This window comes from Notolepis coatsorum (assembly GCF_963971535.1).
Source record: "Notolepis coatsorum genome assembly, chromosome: 2".
NCBI classification, from domain to species: Eukaryota; Metazoa; Chordata; class Actinopteri; order Aulopiformes; family Paralepididae; genus Notolepis; species Notolepis coatsorum.
In genome coordinates, this window is record NC_140166.1 from 70,895,604 (window position 1) to 70,917,769 (window position 22,166).

The 22,166-nt window shown below is 44.2% G+C and overlaps 2 protein-coding genes across 2 annotated transcripts in view; one reads left to right on the top strand and one right to left on the bottom strand.

Annotated features, from left to right (window-relative positions):
* The first annotated feature begins 427 nt into the window (after nucleotides 1-427).
* lyve1a (lymphatic vessel endothelial hyaluronic receptor 1a) lies at nucleotides 428-7,572 on the top strand. The gene is made up of 6 exons (XM_084307403.1): nucleotides 428-596; nucleotides 1,278-1,458; nucleotides 1,918-2,057; nucleotides 2,835-3,218; nucleotides 4,618-4,696; nucleotides 6,176-7,572. The coding sequence occupies exons 1-6, from the start codon at nucleotides 515-517 to the stop codon at nucleotides 6,462-6,464; spliced, it is 1,155 nt and encodes a 384-aa protein (XP_084163529.1). The 5' UTR covers nucleotides 428-514; the 3' UTR covers nucleotides 6,465-7,572.
* A 2,156-nt stretch (nucleotides 7,573-9,728) lies between these two features.
* Nucleotides 9,729-22,166, bottom strand: part of ampd3a (adenosine monophosphate deaminase 3a) — a gene marked incomplete at both ends in the record, with an annotated part of 52,614 nt that continues 40,176 nt past the window's right edge. Inside the window, 9 exons of the mRNA XM_084308215.1 lie at nucleotides 9,729-9,902; nucleotides 10,285-10,395; nucleotides 12,966-13,139; nucleotides 15,793-15,913; nucleotides 16,015-16,178; nucleotides 16,272-16,398; nucleotides 16,765-16,928; nucleotides 17,312-17,443; nucleotides 19,464-19,658. Of these exons, the coding sequence (XP_084164341.1) occupies nucleotides 9,729-9,902; nucleotides 10,285-10,395; nucleotides 12,966-13,139; nucleotides 15,793-15,913; nucleotides 16,015-16,178; nucleotides 16,272-16,398; nucleotides 16,765-16,928; nucleotides 17,312-17,443; nucleotides 19,464-19,658 (1,362 nt within the window). The remainder of the gene's footprint in view (nucleotides 9,903-10,284; nucleotides 10,396-12,965; nucleotides 13,140-15,792; nucleotides 15,914-16,014; nucleotides 16,179-16,271; nucleotides 16,399-16,764; nucleotides 16,929-17,311; nucleotides 17,444-19,463; nucleotides 19,659-22,166) is intronic.

Consider the following 22,166-nt stretch of genomic DNA (forward strand, 5'->3'; position numbering starts at 1 on the left):
TAGTCCTTCTGTATAGTCTTTCTATATAGCCATATGAAACATTTTGATATTGCTAACAATATCAAAGCCAAAACACTGTTACAGATGTGTTTGTATGTACCCCACTTTACATAGTTTCATACTCTGCTTTAGTTGAATATTTTTGCTGAAATATAATTTTGAATCCCGGTGCATTATTTTGTTATTATTCACTATGTCAACCACCAGCTCCACCCTTCCGCTGTGCAATGTGTGGCGTTACCCCGTTAAAATGTTTGTTTTCCAGTTAATCTCCAATTCTTGGACCTGGTTCCTAAAGTACGTGATGCCTCTGGATTTGACCTGTGAATGTACTTCCCTCTTCCTGTTCTCTTAACTACATGGGCCTTTCCTGTTCCCTCACTACGCTGTCAAGAGTCCGCGCATCACCCCCGTCTAACCCCCCCACCCCCCCTCACTCGGCTCACAGACGCCCGAGGAACGCTTGCCATCCTCTGCAGCCGACCGTCCAGATCACTGACCTGCAGTGAATAATATGACGTGGCTTTGGATCCTCTCGCTGTTGCCCATCACTCTGGCCGCCTCCGGTCGAAGCATTATCGCCAGCAGGTTAAAAGGTAAGGAATTAAGGCTATTTTTTATGTATTTTTTTCCTATTTTCATACATAGCCTACAATTGTATAATTTTTTTTTAAATATTTATGTAAATCTATAATTGTCTGATTATTTTTGTGCAGCAAGCTTGGGAATTTGCAAAACTGGTGTTTGAAACAAACGTAATAGTTCATACCAGCATGATAAAGTATTTTCCTCGTCTCGTCATATCTGTGTTGTTATCTATATGTAAATGCCTGTTTATTACAGTCAGTGTTTTATTATTGACTTGTGTCCACCTCATGGCTCCCAATGACTGCAATACAGTTCAACTTATTTGAAACATATTTTCAAACATGGCAGCTTACTATTGCTCACAAAGGAAGTGGTTCACCTGTAGAGGAAGTGGAGCCCCCCCCCCCGTATTCTGTTTTCTGAACTTAATTACAAATGATAGGTGGTACAACAGATGACTCGCAGTATGATTGTTACAATTATAACATACACACAGATGAAGCATTTGTTTTAGATGCAATTTGAGGATATCGGGATCCAATTCGATTTCTTCAATGGTACTGAGGTTGATCTGGATTGATTCAAAGTCATTCAGCCAATGGAGATGGGCAAAAAAAAACTCTAATGCTGGTATGTTCTTTTAAATGTGTTTTTTTTTTCTAACGCTATCCTATACTGTATATCCTTAGTTTTCCCAGTTGACCACAGAATTGCTGGAGTGTTCGAGGTCAGCTACGTGAATGACAGAAACCAGTACGAGTATGCCTTCAACGCCTCCCAAGCCAGGGAGGTCTGCCAGTCCCTCGGAGTGACCATGGCCTCCAAGGACCAAGTAGAGGAGGCTCTGAGACGGGGCTTGGAAACATGCAGGTTCGTTAGGGGACTAACCGGGAGCAAATTGTATATGCAAAGAAATCTTAAGAGGCTCGTTTAACCCTGTGAGGCCACCATCACTTTTAGCTTTTAGCTATTTAAAAAAAAAAAAAGTCTGTAAATGTTTTTTTTATTATTATAGTTTTTTTACATTTACATAGTCAATGGGTCCTGTTGTTCATCCTCACAGTGCTATTGGATAGTAAATGTGTTTATAGGTCCCACATTCTGGCCTCTGAAGTTGCTAATGTCAATTTAATTGAATTAACCTGTTTGGAGTGGCTTAGTCGGTGGTGTTTTTGCTGCAGGACATTAAAGAGTGCCAGAAGGTTTTGAGTGTTTGCATGTCAATATTTCAATCTTTTTAGTATTTCAATATTCACATCGACATCATTCCAGAACGTGGTCGAGAAGACAGGGCGCGAGGTGTGACAAGAGATGTCGTTATCTCCGCAGGTACGGATGGATCGATGAGCATTTTCTGGTCGTCCCTCGGATTGAAGCGAGTATTATCTGCGGTAGAAACAACACAGGGCTGGTGCCATGGCGAGCCCCCGTCACTAAAGAGGCTGACGTGTACTGCTACGACCAATCAGGTACGACTCCCTCTTATTTCACCTGCTCCAGGCAATCTCTTCACAAATCCAGAGGCCATAGAAGAAATACTCTAATCTGATGATAGTCTAGAGATCATTGATGTAGAACTGGGAGCTGTTCTGTTATGTGAGGTGTCATAGCATCCGATTAATTTGCCTGATAAATGGGACTTTGTGGATCTGCACTTTTATATCCAAATGAGGTTTATTTTATAGCAATGAAATGTGAAATATAGAAGTCATTATCAATAGAGCTGTACATACACCAGACATCACAGGTTATAGGGGAGGGCAAAGTCCCAATAGGGTAAATCTGCAGTGCACAGGAGACAGTGAATTTCTAACAAGTAAAAGTGTCGTGCCTATGAGCCACCACTAGGGGGCAGAGCGGCTCGCCGCGACTGACTGACTGACTGACTGACTGACACGACATTGACATCTGTGTGTTTCCAGCACTTTTCCAGTACAGTATTATCGTAATCCAACTGTGCTGACTGGGTGTTGAATGAGGAGATGAATGTGCAAGGAAGCGGGAGAATTGAGAAAACATCCTACGTTGACTTCCTGTGCAGTCCCTTGGTCGGAGTGACAAGTTCACTGGCATCAAGTCAAATGGAAAGGAAGCACTGCCCCGCCTCTGTGTTAACCATTGACGTGCATTGTTGTGAAATGATGGACTAGTGTGCTGATGGTTGATGATGCATTGAATGCAGACATTTGCCATCAAAATGCAGAGACTTTATATACCATATTCCTCTCTCATATTATCTCCCACAGCGGTTATTTTTGACACACAAGATACGGTGCCACAATTGAAGGATACCGCGGCCGATGGCCTCTTGACCGCGAGAGAGCACCATAAGCTAACCCGCCCTCCTTCTTCGGAGACCTCGACGTCCGACCCCGATGTCCGACCTACTTCTGCCGCTCATCTGTTCAAGTCCCCCCGCTCGACCCTGTCGACTTCCCCGTCTCCCTCCGCCCTTCTCTCAACCAGTACCTCCTCCTCCTCCTCCTCCTCCTCCTCCTCCTCCTCCTCTTCTCTCCACCCGGCCCCACCCGATACCTCCTCCTCCTCCTCCTCTCTCCACCCGGCCCCACCTGGCGACGTAGAGGCGCCGGAGGAACTGCCCGTAAGCAGCGCGCTGACCTCCATCGGAGGTATGGGACATTTCTACTGTCGTCCTCTGTGATGTATATTGTATATTATTAACACATTGAGTGCCAGTCAGCAGGGGGCACTGTGGGCCGTCAGTGCCGTCAGTATGTTCAATGAGGAGAATGTTGCGTTTGCAGTGCTAAAAACTATATTAAATATTATAGCTATGGATCTAATAACGTTGTCGATTGTCAGTGAGTCTCTTCCAGTCAACATGCAAAAAACAGATACTTTTTTCATCCGTACATTTCTGTTTTATACCGTGGTGAATATGGGTATAGTTTGAGTGATTCTGAGTAATCCCAGGAAAAGACGCGAAAACAGCGTTTTTGTGTAATTCAATAAACACGTTGCCATTCCTCGCTTGCATCAACAATCAATCTGAAATCAACGCTAGATTATCGGTATTATCTTTCATCATGCATGCATGAAAGGTGGTTTGGAGCGGGTCCCATCCGTGCCGCTATGTGACCAACGGGACACAGCACACACACATACCACACAGACACGCTTCGATCGCGGGGAAAAAAATATATCGGATCAACGCAAGATTGGTAATATATAGTCCTTACCTTGTATCTGATGTACTGCAAAAAGAATAATCCAATTATCTGATCGCCAATCCAGATATCCACAGCGATCCTGTCTCCGACGTTATCCAGCATTGCACATGAACGGGCGGGCGTGGTCAGTTGTCCATGCCATCCCTATAAGCGTTTGTTTTGCCGGAGTGTTGAGAACCTGCCCCCACGCCGCAGCTCGGCCGAGAAAACAAACCACATAGTTTCAAATGGAGTGCAATAGCGGCCGCAAGGCGTTAGGCGGCGGTATTGACCGTCTGAAATCTCAGACACATTCAGAACAGCATGCACAAGGTGCCTCGATGGATTATGAATGGCAATAGCGAATAAAAGAAATAACGAAACAGAAACATAGCTCTACGTTTTTTGGCACTCAACGGTCGGGCCACAGAAACGTAGAACTACTGTACGTGAACGGCACAGAAAGTGTTAAATCATTTTGGTGTTATATTGACAATAACGGATCATACAGTACATTGAGATAACATTTTAAATGTATCTATTTATTACAAAAGGATTTGGACTACATCCATACCTCATTTTTGCATTTAAAAAACGTTTGCATTTTGTATCTCATTGTTTGCATTTTGTACTTTAGGTTGTACTTTAGTTTGTATATTGTATATTATTTTGTATAGTGTTTGGTCTTCTTTATTCTTTTTACTATATGAAGCACATTCCCAGGGGGCTCACACATAACTTTGGCATTCGTGTAGGGGGTCTAAAGTGTTTCTGCCATCTGTCTTTAGTGTTTGATGTCAGAATGACAAGACGGTGTGTACTACTAATGTTCTTCCACTCTTGTGGTTTATCATTTCAGCGCCGGCCAAGGCACTGCTTATCACCTCCAGCTGTGCTCTTCTCCTGGTGGCAATGGCCGGTCTGTGGTACTTGAAATCGTAGGTGTTTATTTAGTAAACATTTTCAGTGGCAAATATGAAAACACTACACTCTTAAAAAGAATGGTTGACCATGAGTTATTCTAGACTGTGAAGCCATTTCTATTGGAAGAACCATTTAGACTCGTATGATTCTTGTATAGAACCATGAGTTGTTCCATAGCACCTAGTGACTACGTATAAAACCCACTTGTTATGGTATAGAATGGACAGCTCAGTGGTTCACAAGTGGGTTTTATACAGTGGTATAGAACCACAAATCGGCCTCCATTTTACTGTAATGGTTAATTACTGGTTCTGAATGTGGTTCTTTGGTTCTTAACTCCGACAGACACAAATAAGTGCCACTTGGAATGAAATTGGTCATGAATTGCTGAGATTTAAACCTTGATCAAAAGCACATTCTTTAGGCTCTGCCATAAGGTGTTCAACATTCAGCCACTAGATGTCAGACTAGAGCACCTGATTGGCAGTCATTTATCCAATCAGGTGCATTCCATGTGGGGAAATGGGAAGTAGGGGGGTCGGGGGGTACATGTACACAGCATGTAAATGACAACATAACTTTTTTAAATGATAAATTGATTAATCAATCCTTTTTGTGTGTGTGTCGGGGGGGGGGGGGGGGAGCAATACCAACATGAGTTTGATTTAAGAGCAGAATGGCCACCGTGTGACACACACACACACACACACGCACCTTATGATCCTAATACATTATTGATTATCAATACTTAAATCAAAAAGCCATGGCAATATCTAGGTGGTCTAAAATCAGAATGACAAGCCTGTTTATGGCACATTATACTATACGCTTTGCTACAACATATTTATATTGTGCTTATGACACGAGCTATAGGATCCTATATAGTGATTTGTAAGTGGTTCTAACCAATTTACTGTAATGATTTATAAATAGCATATTTAATTTAGACTGTTTATAATGTGTACATAACTCTCCTATTTTGGAAACCCCTCTCTTATAACAAATGTCTCCGTTCAGCTGACTTTACATGACAATACTACAGCGATTAGTGGTTCATAGGGGTTTATAAATCATTTTGCTTAGAGTTAACACAAAGTTGGGTAGTACTCTATATTATACGACAAGCTCTAAGACACATTGCAATCATCATAGCCATGACGCCCCATAACCCTCTGACGTGTTATAATGGGTAAAACAGACAGGCATGAAATTCATGGAGGTGTCGTCTGGTGTTAATGATCATTACCTAGACCTCCCCTGGTAAGCGGAGGCCAATATTGACCCGTCTCAAACCCTGCCCTCTTTTCTCAATCATCCAATCACAACCGTCACTTCCCTTGGGACACATTTTTTAAAGTGGCAGTTGCCGATTGGCGGATCAAGGAAAAGAGGGCAGGGTTTGAGATGATTGAAATAAAGGGTGGATGTTAAAAGTGAGAGTTTGAATATCGGTACATGCTAATGTGATGTTTTCTGATTCCGTCCCTGAAAAGGAACAGGAGCTGTGGTCTGAGCTGGGACGCGAAGCAGCAGGAGGAGTACATAGAGACGGAGGAGTGGACGTGTGTGAAGACTGTGAAGGAGGCGCAGAACGACGAGGTCAGGAGAGAGACGGGCGATGAGGAGGCGGTCAGGAGAGAGACGGGCGATGAGGAGGAGGTCAGGAGAGAGACGGGCGATGAGGAGGTCAGGAGAGAGACGGACGATGATGAGGTCAGGAGAGAGACAGGCGACGACGTGGCGATCGACATCACAGAGAAAGAGGCTCTCGGACCAGATTAGGCTCCTCCAATATCATCATTCATAACATTTTTATAAAAACATTTACTGTATGTAATATTTTACAACGTTGAGTAATAATAACCAAACCCCATTGACACGGGAGGCTGCTGCATATTTATACTCTTGTCATCTTTTTGAGAGGGAGAGATCCGCAGTTGGCACTGTGTGAGTGAGGGCCACGACATGTAAGCCAATCAAAACGATGGGGACGGGGGTTTTGAGCTAAATTTGCTTTGGAATAATTAGGACAAGGACACCGTGTGCCATGATGATAAGTGAAGGGATTATGAAGTGAACGTTGGGTAGCCGGTGAATTTAGAACGGTGATTAATCTAGAGCCGAACTGTACGTGTGCAATAAACGGTTTTAACGCACACCATTGTTCATTATGAATTGAAAATGGGGGACCCTGATGTAAACAAGACGAAAGTCTTTCTCTGGTCTGCATCCCCTTAACAATTGTGTGTATTGAGTTGTACTGTACTGTACCCATTCTGCAATCTGTTAATAAGAAATGTCAATCAATCAATCAATCAATCACCTGTTGGCCAATCAGAAAAGAGTATTCCCTCACACCTGCTGGCCAATCAGAAAAGAGTATTCCCCCAGGCCAAGGTATAATCCTATTTAAACCATGATACCAATGGTAGTATCGTGGTATTTACATCATGTTTTGGTCATTACCAAAAAAAAATTGTGACCAAATAATTATAGAAATACCCTTGGATACTTGCTTGGAAATATCGCGATAAGTCTTCCTTTTTCACAAGGAAGACTTTTCCTTGCTATGGTCATCTGTTACTTAGGTATAATTGTTGGGAAAATGCATTTATTTATTGCATAGATAATGCATTGAAATCATTTTGGTAAATCAATTGATGTTGTAAATACTTTTACTGTGGAACTGGTAGAACTGAATGCCATTCTGTGCCCGCTGTTTTAGCCACTAGATGGCGATGGTTGCATTACAGTCACGTTGAAGATTAAATATTGTACACTGTGTTCTCTCTGTCTGCTAATATTTCCCTCTGCTCTCTTTAATATGACACGTTGTGATGTAAAACAAATATAAACAATGAATAAAAAGGCACAAATACATGATACAAAACTTCTGTATCAACTTATTAATACTTTTCAAAATCCTTTTTTTTTTCTTTCAAAAAAGCAGACCATTATCATGTTACAGAGATAAGTATCATCCAAAACTGAGTTCAGTTTCCTCATTGAAAAGCACTGAAACCTCACTGCATCCTTCCTAAAACAAGTCCATGTATGGGGGGAGAGACAGTGGAAATGTACCAGACGTTATTCATCACTGTTCAAGCTATCTTCCTGTCCCGGTGATAAACACAGTGCAGCGAGGGCTCTCAGCGGTTGCCACCAGCCATTAGTGTGTGTGTGTGTGTGTGTGTGTGTGTGTGTGTGTGTGTGTGTGTGTGTGTGTGTGTGTGTGTGTGTGATTGTGAGTGTGAGTGTGTGTGTGTGTGTGTGTGCCGTGATGCACACTACAGTAAGTGCCGAGGTGTAAATCGAAAAGCTGGAGCCAGTAGTTCTCCGTAACGTACCACCCCCCGCATTTCACTGTATACTTGTATGCCGTAACAAATAAAACTCTTGACTTGACTTGACTACATCACTCCTGACAAAGACGCAGGTGTTTGTAAAGGGTAACGTATGTGTGGAAGCAATTTACCATATTCACACGGTGGTGGCCATTTTGTTCGCTGTGTGATTATGGTCAATTATGCGCACTTACCCGTCCGTTGTAACTAGACTGACTATTACATGTGGGGGTTTGTTTGTACCCTGATCAGGTGTTCCCAGTGTGTGATGTGTTACGTCTAGCTGTAGTTCCCTGTTCTGGTCTTGTAGTCCTTATCGTTTCCCTCCCAGGTGTATCCATTTGTAATCAACCCAGGTGTGTCTTGTCTCGTCATTCTGCTGATCCTGTCTGTACAGTTCTGTGTTTTGTTTGTCATTATGTTATGTTACTTTCTGATTTCAAAAACCATGGTAACTATTAATTAAATATCCTTTGTTGGTTACTTTGGCTACCGTCTCCTTATCATGTTACATTGACAAGACAACGAGCCTTCCTTCAGTCAATGGTAACGTAATACTGACTGTGGCGCTACTGATGGCAGATTACTTCCCCCAACTAAGGCTCCAACTGAACCTGTGAAGGGCTGGATCTGGTTGTGTAACACAGTCAGTAAGACCTGTGAAGGGCTGGATTTGGTTGTGTAACACTGTCAGTAAGAAGACCTGTGAAGGGCTGGATCTGGTTGTGTAACACTGTCAGTAAGACCAGTGAAGGGCTGGATCTGGTTGTGTAACACAGTAAGACCAGTGAAGGGCTGGATCTGGTTGTGTAACACAGTAAGACCAGTGAAGGGCTGGATCTGGTTGTGTAACACTGTCAGTAAGACCAGTGAAGGGCTGGATCTAGTTGTGTAACACAGTCAGTAGTATATTTTCTTTTAGGATCTCTGTCTCTCAAACAGTAGCCTACTGTATATTTGTATATATTGTATGTCTGGATGTAACACTGTATGTCGTGTATGTCATAAATGTCATGATATATATCTGTATGTCTGTATGTCGTGTATGTCATAAATGTCATGATGAATTGAAAATGCGGGACCCTGATGTAAACAAGATGAAAGTCTTCTCTGGTCTGCATCCCCTTAACAATTGTGTGTATTGAGCCGTACTGTATTGTACCCATTCTGCAATCTGTTAATAACATTTTCAATCAATCAATCAATCAATCAATCAGTAAGACCTGAAGGGCTGGATCAGTAAGATTGTGTTACACAACCAGATCAGATCCAGCCCTTCACAGGTTCAGTCTAGTGACAACGGACACTTTGATGCACGGATGTATGTAGCCTACTGTATACTATTACTCAAGGCTCTGTCGGTATTTCTTTTGTTAAAATATGTGTTAAATAGCTCTACATTCATCTTGTGTTTACTGCAGAGCGGAGGGACTGTGAGACCCATGTTTACTGACCAAACACTCTGTATCAGTGATGGCTGTCGGAGTGTAGAGCTATTATTTTAATATGTAGACCAGTTATTCTAACAAACAAACAAAAAATACCACTTACAGCACCTTTAATGTGTGAGTAACTGGAGGGCTATGGTGGTGATTACTGATTAGTTTGGCATGGTAATGTGTGAGTAACTGGAGGGCTATGGTGGTGATTACTAATTAGCTTGGCATGCTTTGATTCTGTCTGCGGATAATAGTCACGTTCACTAAGGTGGGACACTTGGGGCTTCGGACTTCACTGCGTCCACTAGGAAGCTGAGTTCATTGCACAGTGTCTCGTGTCTGTAGGCCATGCGGATCTGTGCTACGTTGGTCCGACGGATATCGTTCCCCTCAGGTCCATCTTTCCGGTAGTTCACCCCTAAGAAGTGCATCTTATCCTGCAAAAACAAACAAAAAACATTACATAATGCATGACACCATTGACCATATTCACACGGTGGCCATTTTGCTCTTATGTCATGCTCAGGGTGGAAAGGAATCCCACCCTGAGCATGACATAAGAGTAAAATGGCCGCCGTGTGACTATGGTCAAAGGGGGTTGCCTATTTCTTTATGTACAGACAAGTAAAACATTTATTAAAATGAATCAACCTATTGTAGCACATTCTGAATTACTAATAGGTAAATAGTAATACAATTAGCTAGAAGATGGTGTTGAGCTACCACAATATTGTAGCGGTTAGGGTTAGGTGTATGTATGCATGTATGCATGTATGTATGTATGCAAAAAGCTGAAAGAGGGGATTGTAATGGAATGACCTGGTGAGACAGTCCACTTTGCAGCACACTGTTCCTGGCGATCTCACACACGTCACAGGTGCTGAGTTTCCAGAGCTGAGCTGCGATGGCATACTCCTCCATCAAGGCCTCCTGGTGACAGGTTACACAAACAACACGTCAGACCAACAGCAAGAAGGTCCTGGGTTCAAACTCCAGTAGGGGTTTGACCAGCAGGCGGCCTTCCTCTCGGGTACTCCGGTTTCCTCCCACACCAAAAGACATGCATGCTAGGTTTTCTGCCATTGACTTTGACCGAGGTATGGCATTACGACTGGAGTCCCCGGGCGCTACACTGTTAGGATGGGTCAAATGCAGAGGACGAATTCCCCCAAGGGGATTAAAGGGGCACTTCACCCCAAAAATGATAATTTGTATATCAATTACACACCCTGTGATGCCTTGGATTCATGAAGATTCGTGAGCTTGTGATCTCGACTTCAAGTGACACCGTTGCTAGGCAACTGGGCAATGCGTCTTGAAGCCACTGAGGCTAGGGGTTTTCCACGTACAACGTTGTGAATACCGCAACAGTGTATCGTTTATAATGTTGTGAATACCGCAACAGTGTATCGTTCATAACGTTGTGAATACCACAACAGTGTATCGTTCATAACGTTGTGAATACCGCAACAGTGTATCGTTCATAACGTTGTGAATACCACAACAGTGTATCGTTCATAACGTTGTGAATACCACAGCAGTGTATCGTTCATAACGTTGTGAATACCACAACAGTGTATCGTTCATAACGTTGTGAATACCACAGCAGTGTATCGTTCATAACGTTGTGAATACCACAACAGTGTATCGTTCATAACGTTGTGAATACCACAGCAGTGTATCGTTCATAACGTTGTGAATACCACAACAGTGTATCGTTCATAACGTTGTGAATACCACAACAGTGTATCGTTCATAACGTTGTGAATACCACAACAGTGTATCGTTCATAACGTTGTGAATACCACAACAGTGTATCGTTCATAACGTTGTGAATACCACAACAGTGTATCGTTCATAACGTTGTGAATACCACAGCAGTGTATCGTTCATATGGACTCTTCCCGTGAACATGGAAAACACAAGTTCCATTTGGCCGGCAATGTTTTCGTTAGCAATGTTTTAGCAAAAATGTATGAAGTACTGAGCATACGACTAGATATGTGAGACTTTATTTAAATGAGAGATTATACTGCACAAGTTGTGAGAGAGTTTTTAAACGGATGGTTTGATGTCGTTTTGCTGTTGCTAAACCAAATCTCCATTAACTTCAATTCATCAAGTTGTTCTACCGTTTCTTTGGATTCTACGTTCACCGTGGAAACAACATGAGAAGAGAAGGAAAAAGATCTTTACGAATCCAAGGCATCGCGGGGTGAGTAATTGATCTACAAGTGATCATTTTCGGGTGAAGTGCTTCTCCAATGAAGGTACAACTTAAACGTATTATGTACATCAATCAACAGGATTCCACAGAAGCACCACGTCGTTCCCCCCCCACCCCGCCTACCCAACCCCCCCCAGCCCCACCCCGCCTACCCAACCCCCCCCCACCGACCCAACCACCTCCGATGTACAGTTTCCCCCCCCCCCCACCCCACCTACCCAACCCCCCCAGCCCCACCCCTCCGACCCAACCACCTCCGATGTACAGTTTCCCCCCCCCACCCCACCCCACCTACACAACCCCCCCCCTCCACCCCACACAACCCCCCGAATTACATTTCGCTGTATTTCGCTGTAGACTATAGCCTATATTTCTATCACCAGTTGCTGCGGTCTACAGCGAAATGCAATTCATGCCACGAAACTGCCTAAAATATATTATATACAATATATCGTTTTATATATAATTGTATCAACAGATAGTAGGTAGTGCACACATGCACTGCATGGCAGAATATAGGGCGAATGTCTCTAGCCGAGAGGGGCTGCCGATTGGGGGGGGATCGATTCGTTCAGGTGTGGCTGGTGATGTGAGACGCGCGGCCGCTTGTGTGCACCTCGAGGCGGGCAGCGTCAGCGCGAGGCAGCCCCCCCCCCCCCCGCATCTCTCTCCCAGACCCGTCAATAGGTCACCCTAACCCCGCTACATTTCTACCCAATGTCAGGGTATTTTATAACGTTAGAGTTTCGCCATTTCCTGACCAATATGCATCAATTATTTTCTTCTAATGAGCACATAATGTGAGTATAATGTGCAGCTGGTTGAAACGCTGGAATATTATGTATAAAATGTAGAAATTTAATATGACCGGCATCCTTCCCTCAGAGCGAGCCCGCACCGAGAACTGCCCCCTCCACCCCACCTACCCAACCCCCCCTCCACCCCACCTACCCAACCTCCTCCAATGTACAGTTTCTTCGTCAAATATACTCTCTTTTTTTAGACTCTTTTTGTATCACAAACAGTACTGTATTTGTAAATCTGGTATGTCATAAATGTATAGATGTAGCAGTACTGTCTATCTGTATGTCATGTATGTCATATGATGAATTGAAAATGGGGGACCCTGATGTAAACAAGACGAAAGTCTTTCTCTGGTCTGCATCCCCTTAACAATTGTGTGTATTGAGCCGTACTGTATTGTACCCATTCTGCAATCTGTTAATAAAATGTTCAATCAATCAATCAAGTTGTCGCATTCGTTCCTGTTTACCTTGGTGTAGTGGAACTGCATGGGGTCGTCGGTGGACAGGGACACACACAGGCCCTTGTGGAGGAACTCTCGCAGAGGGTTCTTGGAGTACTCCAGGAACAGACTGTTGTTGCTGAGCGGGGACATGGCGATGGGAACCTGAGCCAGATAGTACAGATACTGCAGCACGGGGCTCTGGGGGGACACAGGGGGGGGCGGGGGCGGGGGGGGTACACTTAATATTGATGTAACACACAAATATATAACACAGAGACAGAGAGAGATGCCATATGGACAGCAGCTGCTACTGTTTGGTGTACTACATGTTAGTAGACAGCAAATGTCAACAGCTGATAAAGAAAACTCCCATTTGAGCTTAAGTAGCAAGGTCTGCTTTTTTCATCGCCAGTGTTTGTCTTCAGCCCTGTGAGTAAACCACACAGTCTAAAATCACAAGCAAATAAAATGGATAGAATCGATGATTAAAAAAATAATAATAAAAAGAGTTGCTAATTAAAAGCAATATTAAAAAGGTATGTTTTCAACTGTTGTTTAAAAATGTCCACTGAGCCAGCCTCTTTAATATTTTTTGGGATTGTGTTCCACAGCTGTGGTGCATAGAAATTAAGCTCAAGTAGCAAGGTCTGCTTTTTTTATCGCCAGTGTTTGTCTGCAGCCCTGCGAGACAGAGCAGTGTTTGTCTACAGCCCTGCGAGACAGAGCAGTGTTTGTCCTCAGCCCTGCGAGACAGAGCAGTGTTTGTCCTCAGCCCTGCGAGACAGAGCAGTGTTTGTCTACAGCCCTGCGAGACAGAGCAGTGTTTGTCTACAGCCCTGCGAGACAGAGCAGTGTTTGTCCTCAGCCCTGCGAGACAGAGCAGTGTTTGTCTACAGCCCTGCGAGACAGAGCAGTGTTTGTCCTCAGCCCTGCGAGACAGAGCAGTGTTTGTCCTCAGCCCTGCGAGACAGAGCAGTGTTTGTCTACAGCCCTGCGAGACAGAGCAGTGTTTGTCCTCAGCCCTGCGAGACAGAGCAGTGTTTGTCTACAGCCCTGCGAGACAGAGCAGTGTTTGTCTACAGCCCTGCGAGACAGAGCAGTGTTTGTCCTCAGCCCTGCAAGACAGAGCAGTGTTTGTCCTCAGCCCTGCGAGACAGAGCAGTGTTTGTCCTCAGCCCTGCGAGACAGAGCAGTGTTTGTCCTCAGCCCTGCGAGACAGAGCAGTGTTTGTCCTCAGCCCTGCGAGACAGAGCAGTGTTTGTCCTCAGCCCTGCGAGACAGAGCAGTGTTTGTCCTCAGCCCTGCGAGTCAGAGCAGTGTTTGTCCTCAGCCCTGCGAGACAGAGCAGTGTTTGTCCTCAGCCCTGCGAGACAGAGCAGTGTTTGTCCTCAACCCTGCGAGACAGAGCAGTGTTTGTCCTCAGCCCTGCGAGACAGAGCAGGCGGCTGAGCATCGGGTGAGGGTCAGTGAGGGTCAGTGAGGGTCAGTGAGGGTCAGTGAGGGTCAGTGAGGGTCAGTGAGGGTCAGTGAGGGTCAGTGAGGAGACCCAGACCCAACGATGGAATGAACGTGTGTATAGTTTCAAGCGTGGTTTAGAGCGGCACGATAGGTCAACGGTCATAAAGGTGGTGGTGGTGGAATCTGATTTTTATGAACGGTGGCACAGGAAGTAGAGCGGTCGCCTGGTAATCGGAAGGCTCCCGGTTCGATTCCGGCTCCTCCGGGCAGCGTGTTGAAGTGTCCTTGAGCAAGACACTTAACCCCTGATTGCTCCCCGATGAGCAGATCGGCACCTGGCATGGTCGCCTCCGCCGTCGCTGTGTGAATGTGTGAGTGAATGGGTAAAATGTAAGGCATACGTTGTAGAGCGCTTTGGATAAAAGCTGCTATATAAATTAGGTCCGTTTACCATTTATGATTGCGACTGTGACAGCGGATTGAAGAGTTCCTCTAGCCGACAGACGATAAGATAACCAAGTAAGGGGCGGCTACGTGGCGTAGTGGGCAAGGCGCTCGCCACGAATGACGGAGACGCTGGGCTTGCCTGTTCAAGCCCAGCGCTCCACATTGCTTTCAGTTTAGCTGGTCGTTCATACTAATACACATTGGCCGTATTAGGGGGTGGGAAACTGATGGGTGGGGATCGGGCGTTGTGGACAGCGACTCCTACAGGTCGGTTGGTGCGCCTGCGCAGTAGAATCAGGAAGTGTCGGGGGCAGCGTGAGCCTCCCACGCGTTACTCCTCGCCACTGAGAGATCGAGCTGCGCAGGTGAAAAGATGCGACTGCTGTTACCTCGAGTACCGGAGGGGACTTGTGCTATGTATGACTTAGTCCACATTGCAGCCGGCTTGTGGGAGGCAAGAAACAGCGTTCGTGACAGGGGAGGGTTGAATTGGATGATACGAAATTGGGATGGGAGAAAATATAGAAAAAATGGGAGAAAAAGTGGATAAAAAAAAATAAAGGTGGTGGTGGTGGAATCTGATTTTTATGAACGGTGGCACAGGAGGTAGAGCGGTCGCCTGGTAATCGGAAGGCTCCCGGTTAGATTCCGGCTCCTCCGGGCAGCGTGTTGAAGTGTCCTTGAGCAAGACACTTAACCCCTGATTGCTCCCCGATGAGCAGATCGGCACCTGGCATGGTCGCCTCCGCCGTCGCTGTGTGAATGTGTGAGTGAATGGTTGAAAATGTAAGGCATACGTTGTAAAGCGCTTTGGATAAAAGCTGCTATATAAATGAGGTCCGTTTACCATTTATGATTGCGACTGTGACAGCGGATTGAAGAGTTCCTCTAGCCGACAGACGATAAGAGAACCAAGTAAGCAGCGGTCGTACGCAATGTGGAATACCTTCTTCAGGTTGAGTCCATGAGAGATGTTGTCAGCCGTGAGGAAGGCCGAGACCAGGTGGGTGATGGAGCCTGCTTCTCCACAGTGCGGACGGAACTGGAAGGTGCCCAGGCCACGTTCTCTGCGAGACAAACGAGGACATTAATCTCCAGGTTTTTGGGTTCACACATCACTCTCTCAGTTCCCGTTCAAAACAGTTAAAGAGATGGGATCAGCACTCACTTCCTGAGATTGTTGAGGACCATGATGTTCGCGTACATGTGGAAGATGTAATAACTGTAGGGAGGGTTGTCGTCTGTGGTCCACTGTTCTGGCTTGGGGCTCTTGTAGGAGAACATGTGATCGCTGTGTTTGGACTCATCGTCGACACTGTCGAAGCCCGTCACCTGCACAGTGAGACAATAAACGATGGAATTCGTTCTCGTTTCAGAGTCGTTTTGATATGCTGGACTTTAAAAAAGGAAAGGTACACTACTTACATATTTGAGGAAAATGTGTAGCTCCTTGTGCTTCTGTGGGTTAACGGTGGCCTCGAATAGAGGCAGAAATACGTTTTCCAGCATCTTGGCAAAGTTAGGTACCAATTTTCTAGACTTGAAAATATCACTGAAACAGGTAAAAACACATTATTCTTCAAATCCCATGAAATGTAGATTTTCAATATTCCAAGTAGTTGTATAACCTTCCTCTAGATTTTTTGGTCTTGTTTACAGACAAATCAAACACACCCGTGTGGACTTGCATTTTTTTTTAAATTAAAATAAAAAATCACAAATGTACATATTCAAGGCAAGCTCACACACAAAATCCAAAATCAACGACCGAAAAAAGGAATAGGCTGAAGCGCATGCTTATTTTTGCCTATCCTTTACAAATTCTTAAAAACGAAATATATTTTAATATAAGAAAGAAAAACTTAAAATATGCTGCATTGCAAGATATAATTTTTTTAAAGAAAAAAAACAGACTCACTATATCCTGGGCACCTGGATGATCCACTGCATGTTGGGAGAGTACACCTTGTGTTTGATGAACCACTTGGCCAGGCTGTCCCACTCCTCTGGAGCGCGGCCGTAGATGGAGAGGCGAGGCTCTGCGTGCTGGTACTTACTCTCCTCCAGGTCGTGGGACACTTCCTAGACACAAAATAGACACAGGCATAAAATGAGCATAAAATTGGCATAAAATGAGCAGAGAATTGATATTAAAACCTCCCTGACAAACCTTTACAGATTTTTGTCATTAAAATCTCTCTCTATATATATATATAAATTTAAAAAAAGATTGTAGTAGATTTCTATAATAGATTTCTGACATTAAAATCTATAAAAGACTATTAGCAGGTTTCTGACCAAAATAAAAAGCAGACATAGAACGAGTATAAAAAATTACAGAATAAGAGCAGTGCAAAGAGATGGTGGGTGTTTTAATTGTTTTACATAGACTTAAAATGTAATTAATATAATCAAACGTTTACAACATCGCTAGATGCGATTGTGATTTTGGTGATAGTGTATACCTTTACGATACGAGCAAAGTACTCTCCGTCAATGAGGTTGTCTGTTTTCAGGTAGATTTCTCTGAGTTCACTGGCTCCCACTGGGTTATACTTGGAGTTGAACTTGTCAAACCGGTGGAAGGTTTGTCTCCCCTATAAAGTGGAAAAAGGGCACAGTTCATAACTGTAACTTGGGCGAATCGTGGATGGATCTGGCTGTACAGTGCGGCTTACAGTATGACAGACGTTTAACCCTTTCACTACCACACTACCAAAGGGTTAACCCTTTCACTGCGACAATACTTAAGCATTACATCACGCGCAGGAGTGTGTTATACGAATTCGATCATGCCTAGGGGTGGTTGTTAGGCCCGAGGCGCAGCCGAGGGTCATTAGACCCCCCTAGGCATGATCTAATTCGTATAACACACAACTTCAAGTGACTACAATGGCCGAATTCATCCAACCTTATTGCTATACAATAAACACACAGTAATTGAAGCATAATGGAGATTTATTCACAAAACCATCCGCAGAAAAAGTAGGTAAAAAAGAAAATGATGTAAACAAGACGAAAGTCTTTCTCTGGTCTGCATCCCCTTAATAATTGTGTGTATTGAGCCGTACTGTATTGTACCCATTATGCAATCTGTTAATACCATTTTCAATCAATCAATCAAACCTCCCCTCCCCCTCCCCCATGCTGCTATGACACCTGGATTTCCCCAAGGGGATTGAAGTAAAGGAACACTTGACCCTTGACTTGTCTAGTAAAGAAACAAGCACAAATTCACATTCGCTGTGACCTTTTTGTGATAGGCCACTCCCATTGCCATGAACCATTTGCATGAACGAACACACACACACACACACACACACACACACACACACACACACACACACACACACACACACACACACACACACACACACACACACACACACACACACACACACACACACACACACACACACACACACACACACACACACACACACACACACACACACACACACACACACACACACACACACACACACACACACACACACACACACACACACACACACACACACACACACACACACACACACACACACACACACACACACACACACACACACACACACACACACACACACACACACACACACACACACACACACACACACACACACACACACACACACACACACACACACACACACACACACACACACACACACACACACACACACACACACACACACACACACACACACACACACACACACACACACACACACACACACACACACACACACACACACACACACACACACACACACACACACACACACACACACACACACACACTTGACCCCCATGCCAAAGGAGCCTCCTCGGGCAAGTCCTGTGGCTGCTAGAGGGCGGGGAATGTTCTGTGGACAGACCAGCCAACCAACCAGCTGACAGAGTGACCTACTGTATAGAGTGGTCTCCTCCCCTTTTACTTGTGTACTTATATGGTCCAGAAAAGTGTTCCGAGTTATTTTTTTACATTCTTAAAGTCTGCTCCTATTGTCTGTTCCCAATATTCGTACTGAAATGGGAAAGAGAGCATTTAGTTATTCTGCTCCCTCGGCTTGGAACATGTTACAGAATGACTTGGATCTCTCTGACTATGTATCACTGGATGCTTTTAAAATCCTCATGAAGGAACTAGAGGTTGAATCGATGGTATGTTATTGTTTTGATTTGCCCTAATAGTCTATTGTTGCTGCCTGCCCTGCTAGGTTGATATTGGTTGTTTAGTGTATTTGTGTAATTCGTTTTTTGTATTTATGTGCAATTTTTTTATTCATTTGCTGCAGCTTGTCTGGCCATGTCTCACTTTCCTGGTTAAATAAATAAAAATAAATAGAGCTAGTGGTCGCAGCTAAGAGCAACCATCTAAAATGCTAAATGTCGTGGCGCCAGGGTGGCGCACCACGTGACGCACTTCAGTGCAACGCGGCCATCCCGGGTTCGACTTCCGGACCCGGCGACATTTGCCGAATGTCTCCTGCCCATATCTTCTCCCATCCTTCCTCTCTGTCTATCCAATAAAGCAATAAAATGCCAAAAAAAATTATCTTTAAAAAATAAAATGCTAAATGTCAGTGTATGGTTTTAAAAGGGGGGGGGTCTTACAGCGTGTACGTCCAGCGAGTCCACGGTGAGGTCATAGGGGTCCATGTCGAGGTCGTGGAACACCTGCCTGAGGGTCACGCTCTTCCCGGCCTTGTCCATCACCACGCGCTCCGCATCCATCTTATAGCTCTCCTGGATGAACGTCAGCAGGTGCTTCTGAGACATACAGGCTGCTGCATGGATGTGTGTGTCCACCTGAGAGAGAGAGAGAGAGAGAGAGAGAGAGAGAGAGAGACAAACAAACAATGACCTCTTAATTCTAACTGAAACATGGTGTAGAGAAGATGTAGCCACACACTGTCCTCCACACTATAGAGAGGTAATTTTGCCATCAAATAAAACAAAACATATTAGTCAGGGCAGAGACTCAGGGGGATTGATAATTTGGTACAAATCACAACTCCACCAGTCAATACAGATTTTAAAAACCGGGAACAATCATATTTGGTTAAAACTAAATAAAGAAGTAATCCCCTCTCAAAGAGATCTATTTATCTGTGGAATATATGTACCACCCACTGGGTCTCCATATTACTCAGATGACATCTTCTCCAACCTTGAGTCAGAAATATGTCTTTATCAAAGTCAAGGTCATGTGCTTGTTTGCGGTGACTTTAATGCCCGAACGGGAACCCACCCTGATTTCACCAGTACACATGGTGACAAATTTATATCTGACCACACCATATGCAACCATGTAAACCTGTCCCCTAGAAATAACCATGACACCTCCATAAACAAAAATGGGAATGACTTATTACAGCTGTGTAGAGGACTGAGTCTCTACCTTGTCAATGGGCGTGTGAGAGGGGACTCACAAGGAAGGTACACTTACTGCTCATCCCTTGGCAGCAGCACAGTAGATTACATGATAACAGAGCTGGATCCAGTATCTTTCAGTTCATTCACAGTCAAACCTCTGACCTCACTCTCCGACCACAGTCAGATCACTGCATACATGAAAAGAACTGAGTCTCTCAAAAATCCCCCTACACAGCCCAGTAAACTACACAACATCCCCAAATACTACAGATGGTCCCAGAACAGCATGCAGGACTACCAGAGAGCCATCGCCAGTGATGGGATACAATCACTGTTAGATACGTTCCTAGCCACGCCATACTCTAACAGTGTTGAAGGAGTCAACCTAGCTGTAGAACACATAAATTATATATTTGAAAGAACTGCAATAAAGTCCAAATTAAAATTATCAGGTAACAAACAGAGAAAAACTAAAAAGGACCACTGGTTTGACAAAGAATGTAAAGTTCTTAGAACACAGTTAAGAAGAATATCAAACCAGAAACACGTAAACCCACACAATGACACCTTACGCCTCCAATACTGTGAATCACTGAAACACTACAAAAAGACCATCAGAATTAAAAGGAACAATCACGTAAATAAACAATTATGCAAAATAGAGGACTCTCTAAGCTCTAACTCCTTCTGGGACCACTGGAACTCATTGAATAAAGATAAGCCGGAAGAAATGGCTATTCAAGATGGGGATGTTTGGACAAACCACTTCACATCACTCTTTGCAACTGTACCCTGAATACAAAAACGGAAACCAGCCAGATATGTGAAAAGTTACAAAAATGGGAAGATATCATAAAGGATTATCAAAACCCTCTAGACTTCCCAATCACAGAACAAGAGCTGAAATCAAAACTCCAGTGCCTTAAAGCTAGAAAGGCCTGTGGTACAGATGGCATATTAAATGAAATGATTAAACACAGCTCTGAAAAATTCCAATTGGCTATTTTAAAATTATTCAATTTGACACAAAATGTAGGCTATTTTCCTGATGTCTGGAATGAAGGACTCATAACCCCAATATTCAAGAGTGGAGATAAACATGACCCAAAAAACTATAGGGGTATCTGTGTGACGAGTAATTTGGGCAAACTTCTATGTAGTATCATCAACACCAGACTCATAGAATTCCTTACAGAACACATTGTTCTAAGTAAAAGTGTTATGGTTTGACACCGACCCCAAACGCAAACGGCACAGAGAGAGTTGTTTCAGAGTTAGCCAAAATCAAGGGTGTGTTTATTTACTGAGTAACAAGAATGAATCTGGTGGTGAACAGAACAAACTGGGAAACAGGCATGTGAGGAATGTTTGCTGCTCTGCAGCTTCTCCCAGAAGGTTACGTTGTGGAATTTGTCCATGACGTCTGAGCCGCTCTGCAGATCCTCCCAGCATATACTCCGGATGGAGGCGGAGAGGGAGAGAGAGAGTCCGAGTTAGCTCAGCGCACAATTGAAAACTGACAGGTGACTGGTGAGGTGAATTGTCCAAACAAATAATCCAAGTGACAGATCTTCGGTGTGAAACACACAGTGAGCAGTGTCCAGAGTGAAAACAATTAGGTAATCCAAATGTGAAAATCCAACAGACAAAAAGGTGAGAACAGTCTGAACAAAAACAGGATCTCTTCAGTGCTTTACAAACACACAAAAAACGATAGATCCAAAAGACTGTTTACAAAAACTCACCAGAGCGCAGCGCGTAAAGCGGGCAGATCAAAACAAGGCGACCGCTTCGTAACGGGGAAGCAGGTTCTCCAAACGGAATATTTCTCGAGAGTCCTGGGAGGCAAAAGAACAGGGAAAGCAGCGACGGGAAGGAACAGGCAAATGCAGGGAATGTTTCAGAACGATCCAACATCGATACTAGGGGAATCAGAGTCTA

Bases quoted from the DNA above. Each gene is read 5' to 3' on its own strand.
- lyve1a (XM_084307403.1), top strand. From the start codon at position 515: ATGACGTGGCTTTGGATCCTCTCGCTGTTGCCCATCACTCTGGCCGCC. The intron at 597-1,277 runs GTAAGGAATTAA...GTATATCCTTAG, and splicing joins TATCGCCAGCAGGTTAAAAG to TTTTCCCAGTTGACCACAGA. The intron at 4,697-6,175 runs GTAGGTGTTTAT...GTCCCTGAAAAG, and splicing joins GGTCTGTGGTACTTGAAATC to GAACAGGAGCTGTGGTCTGA.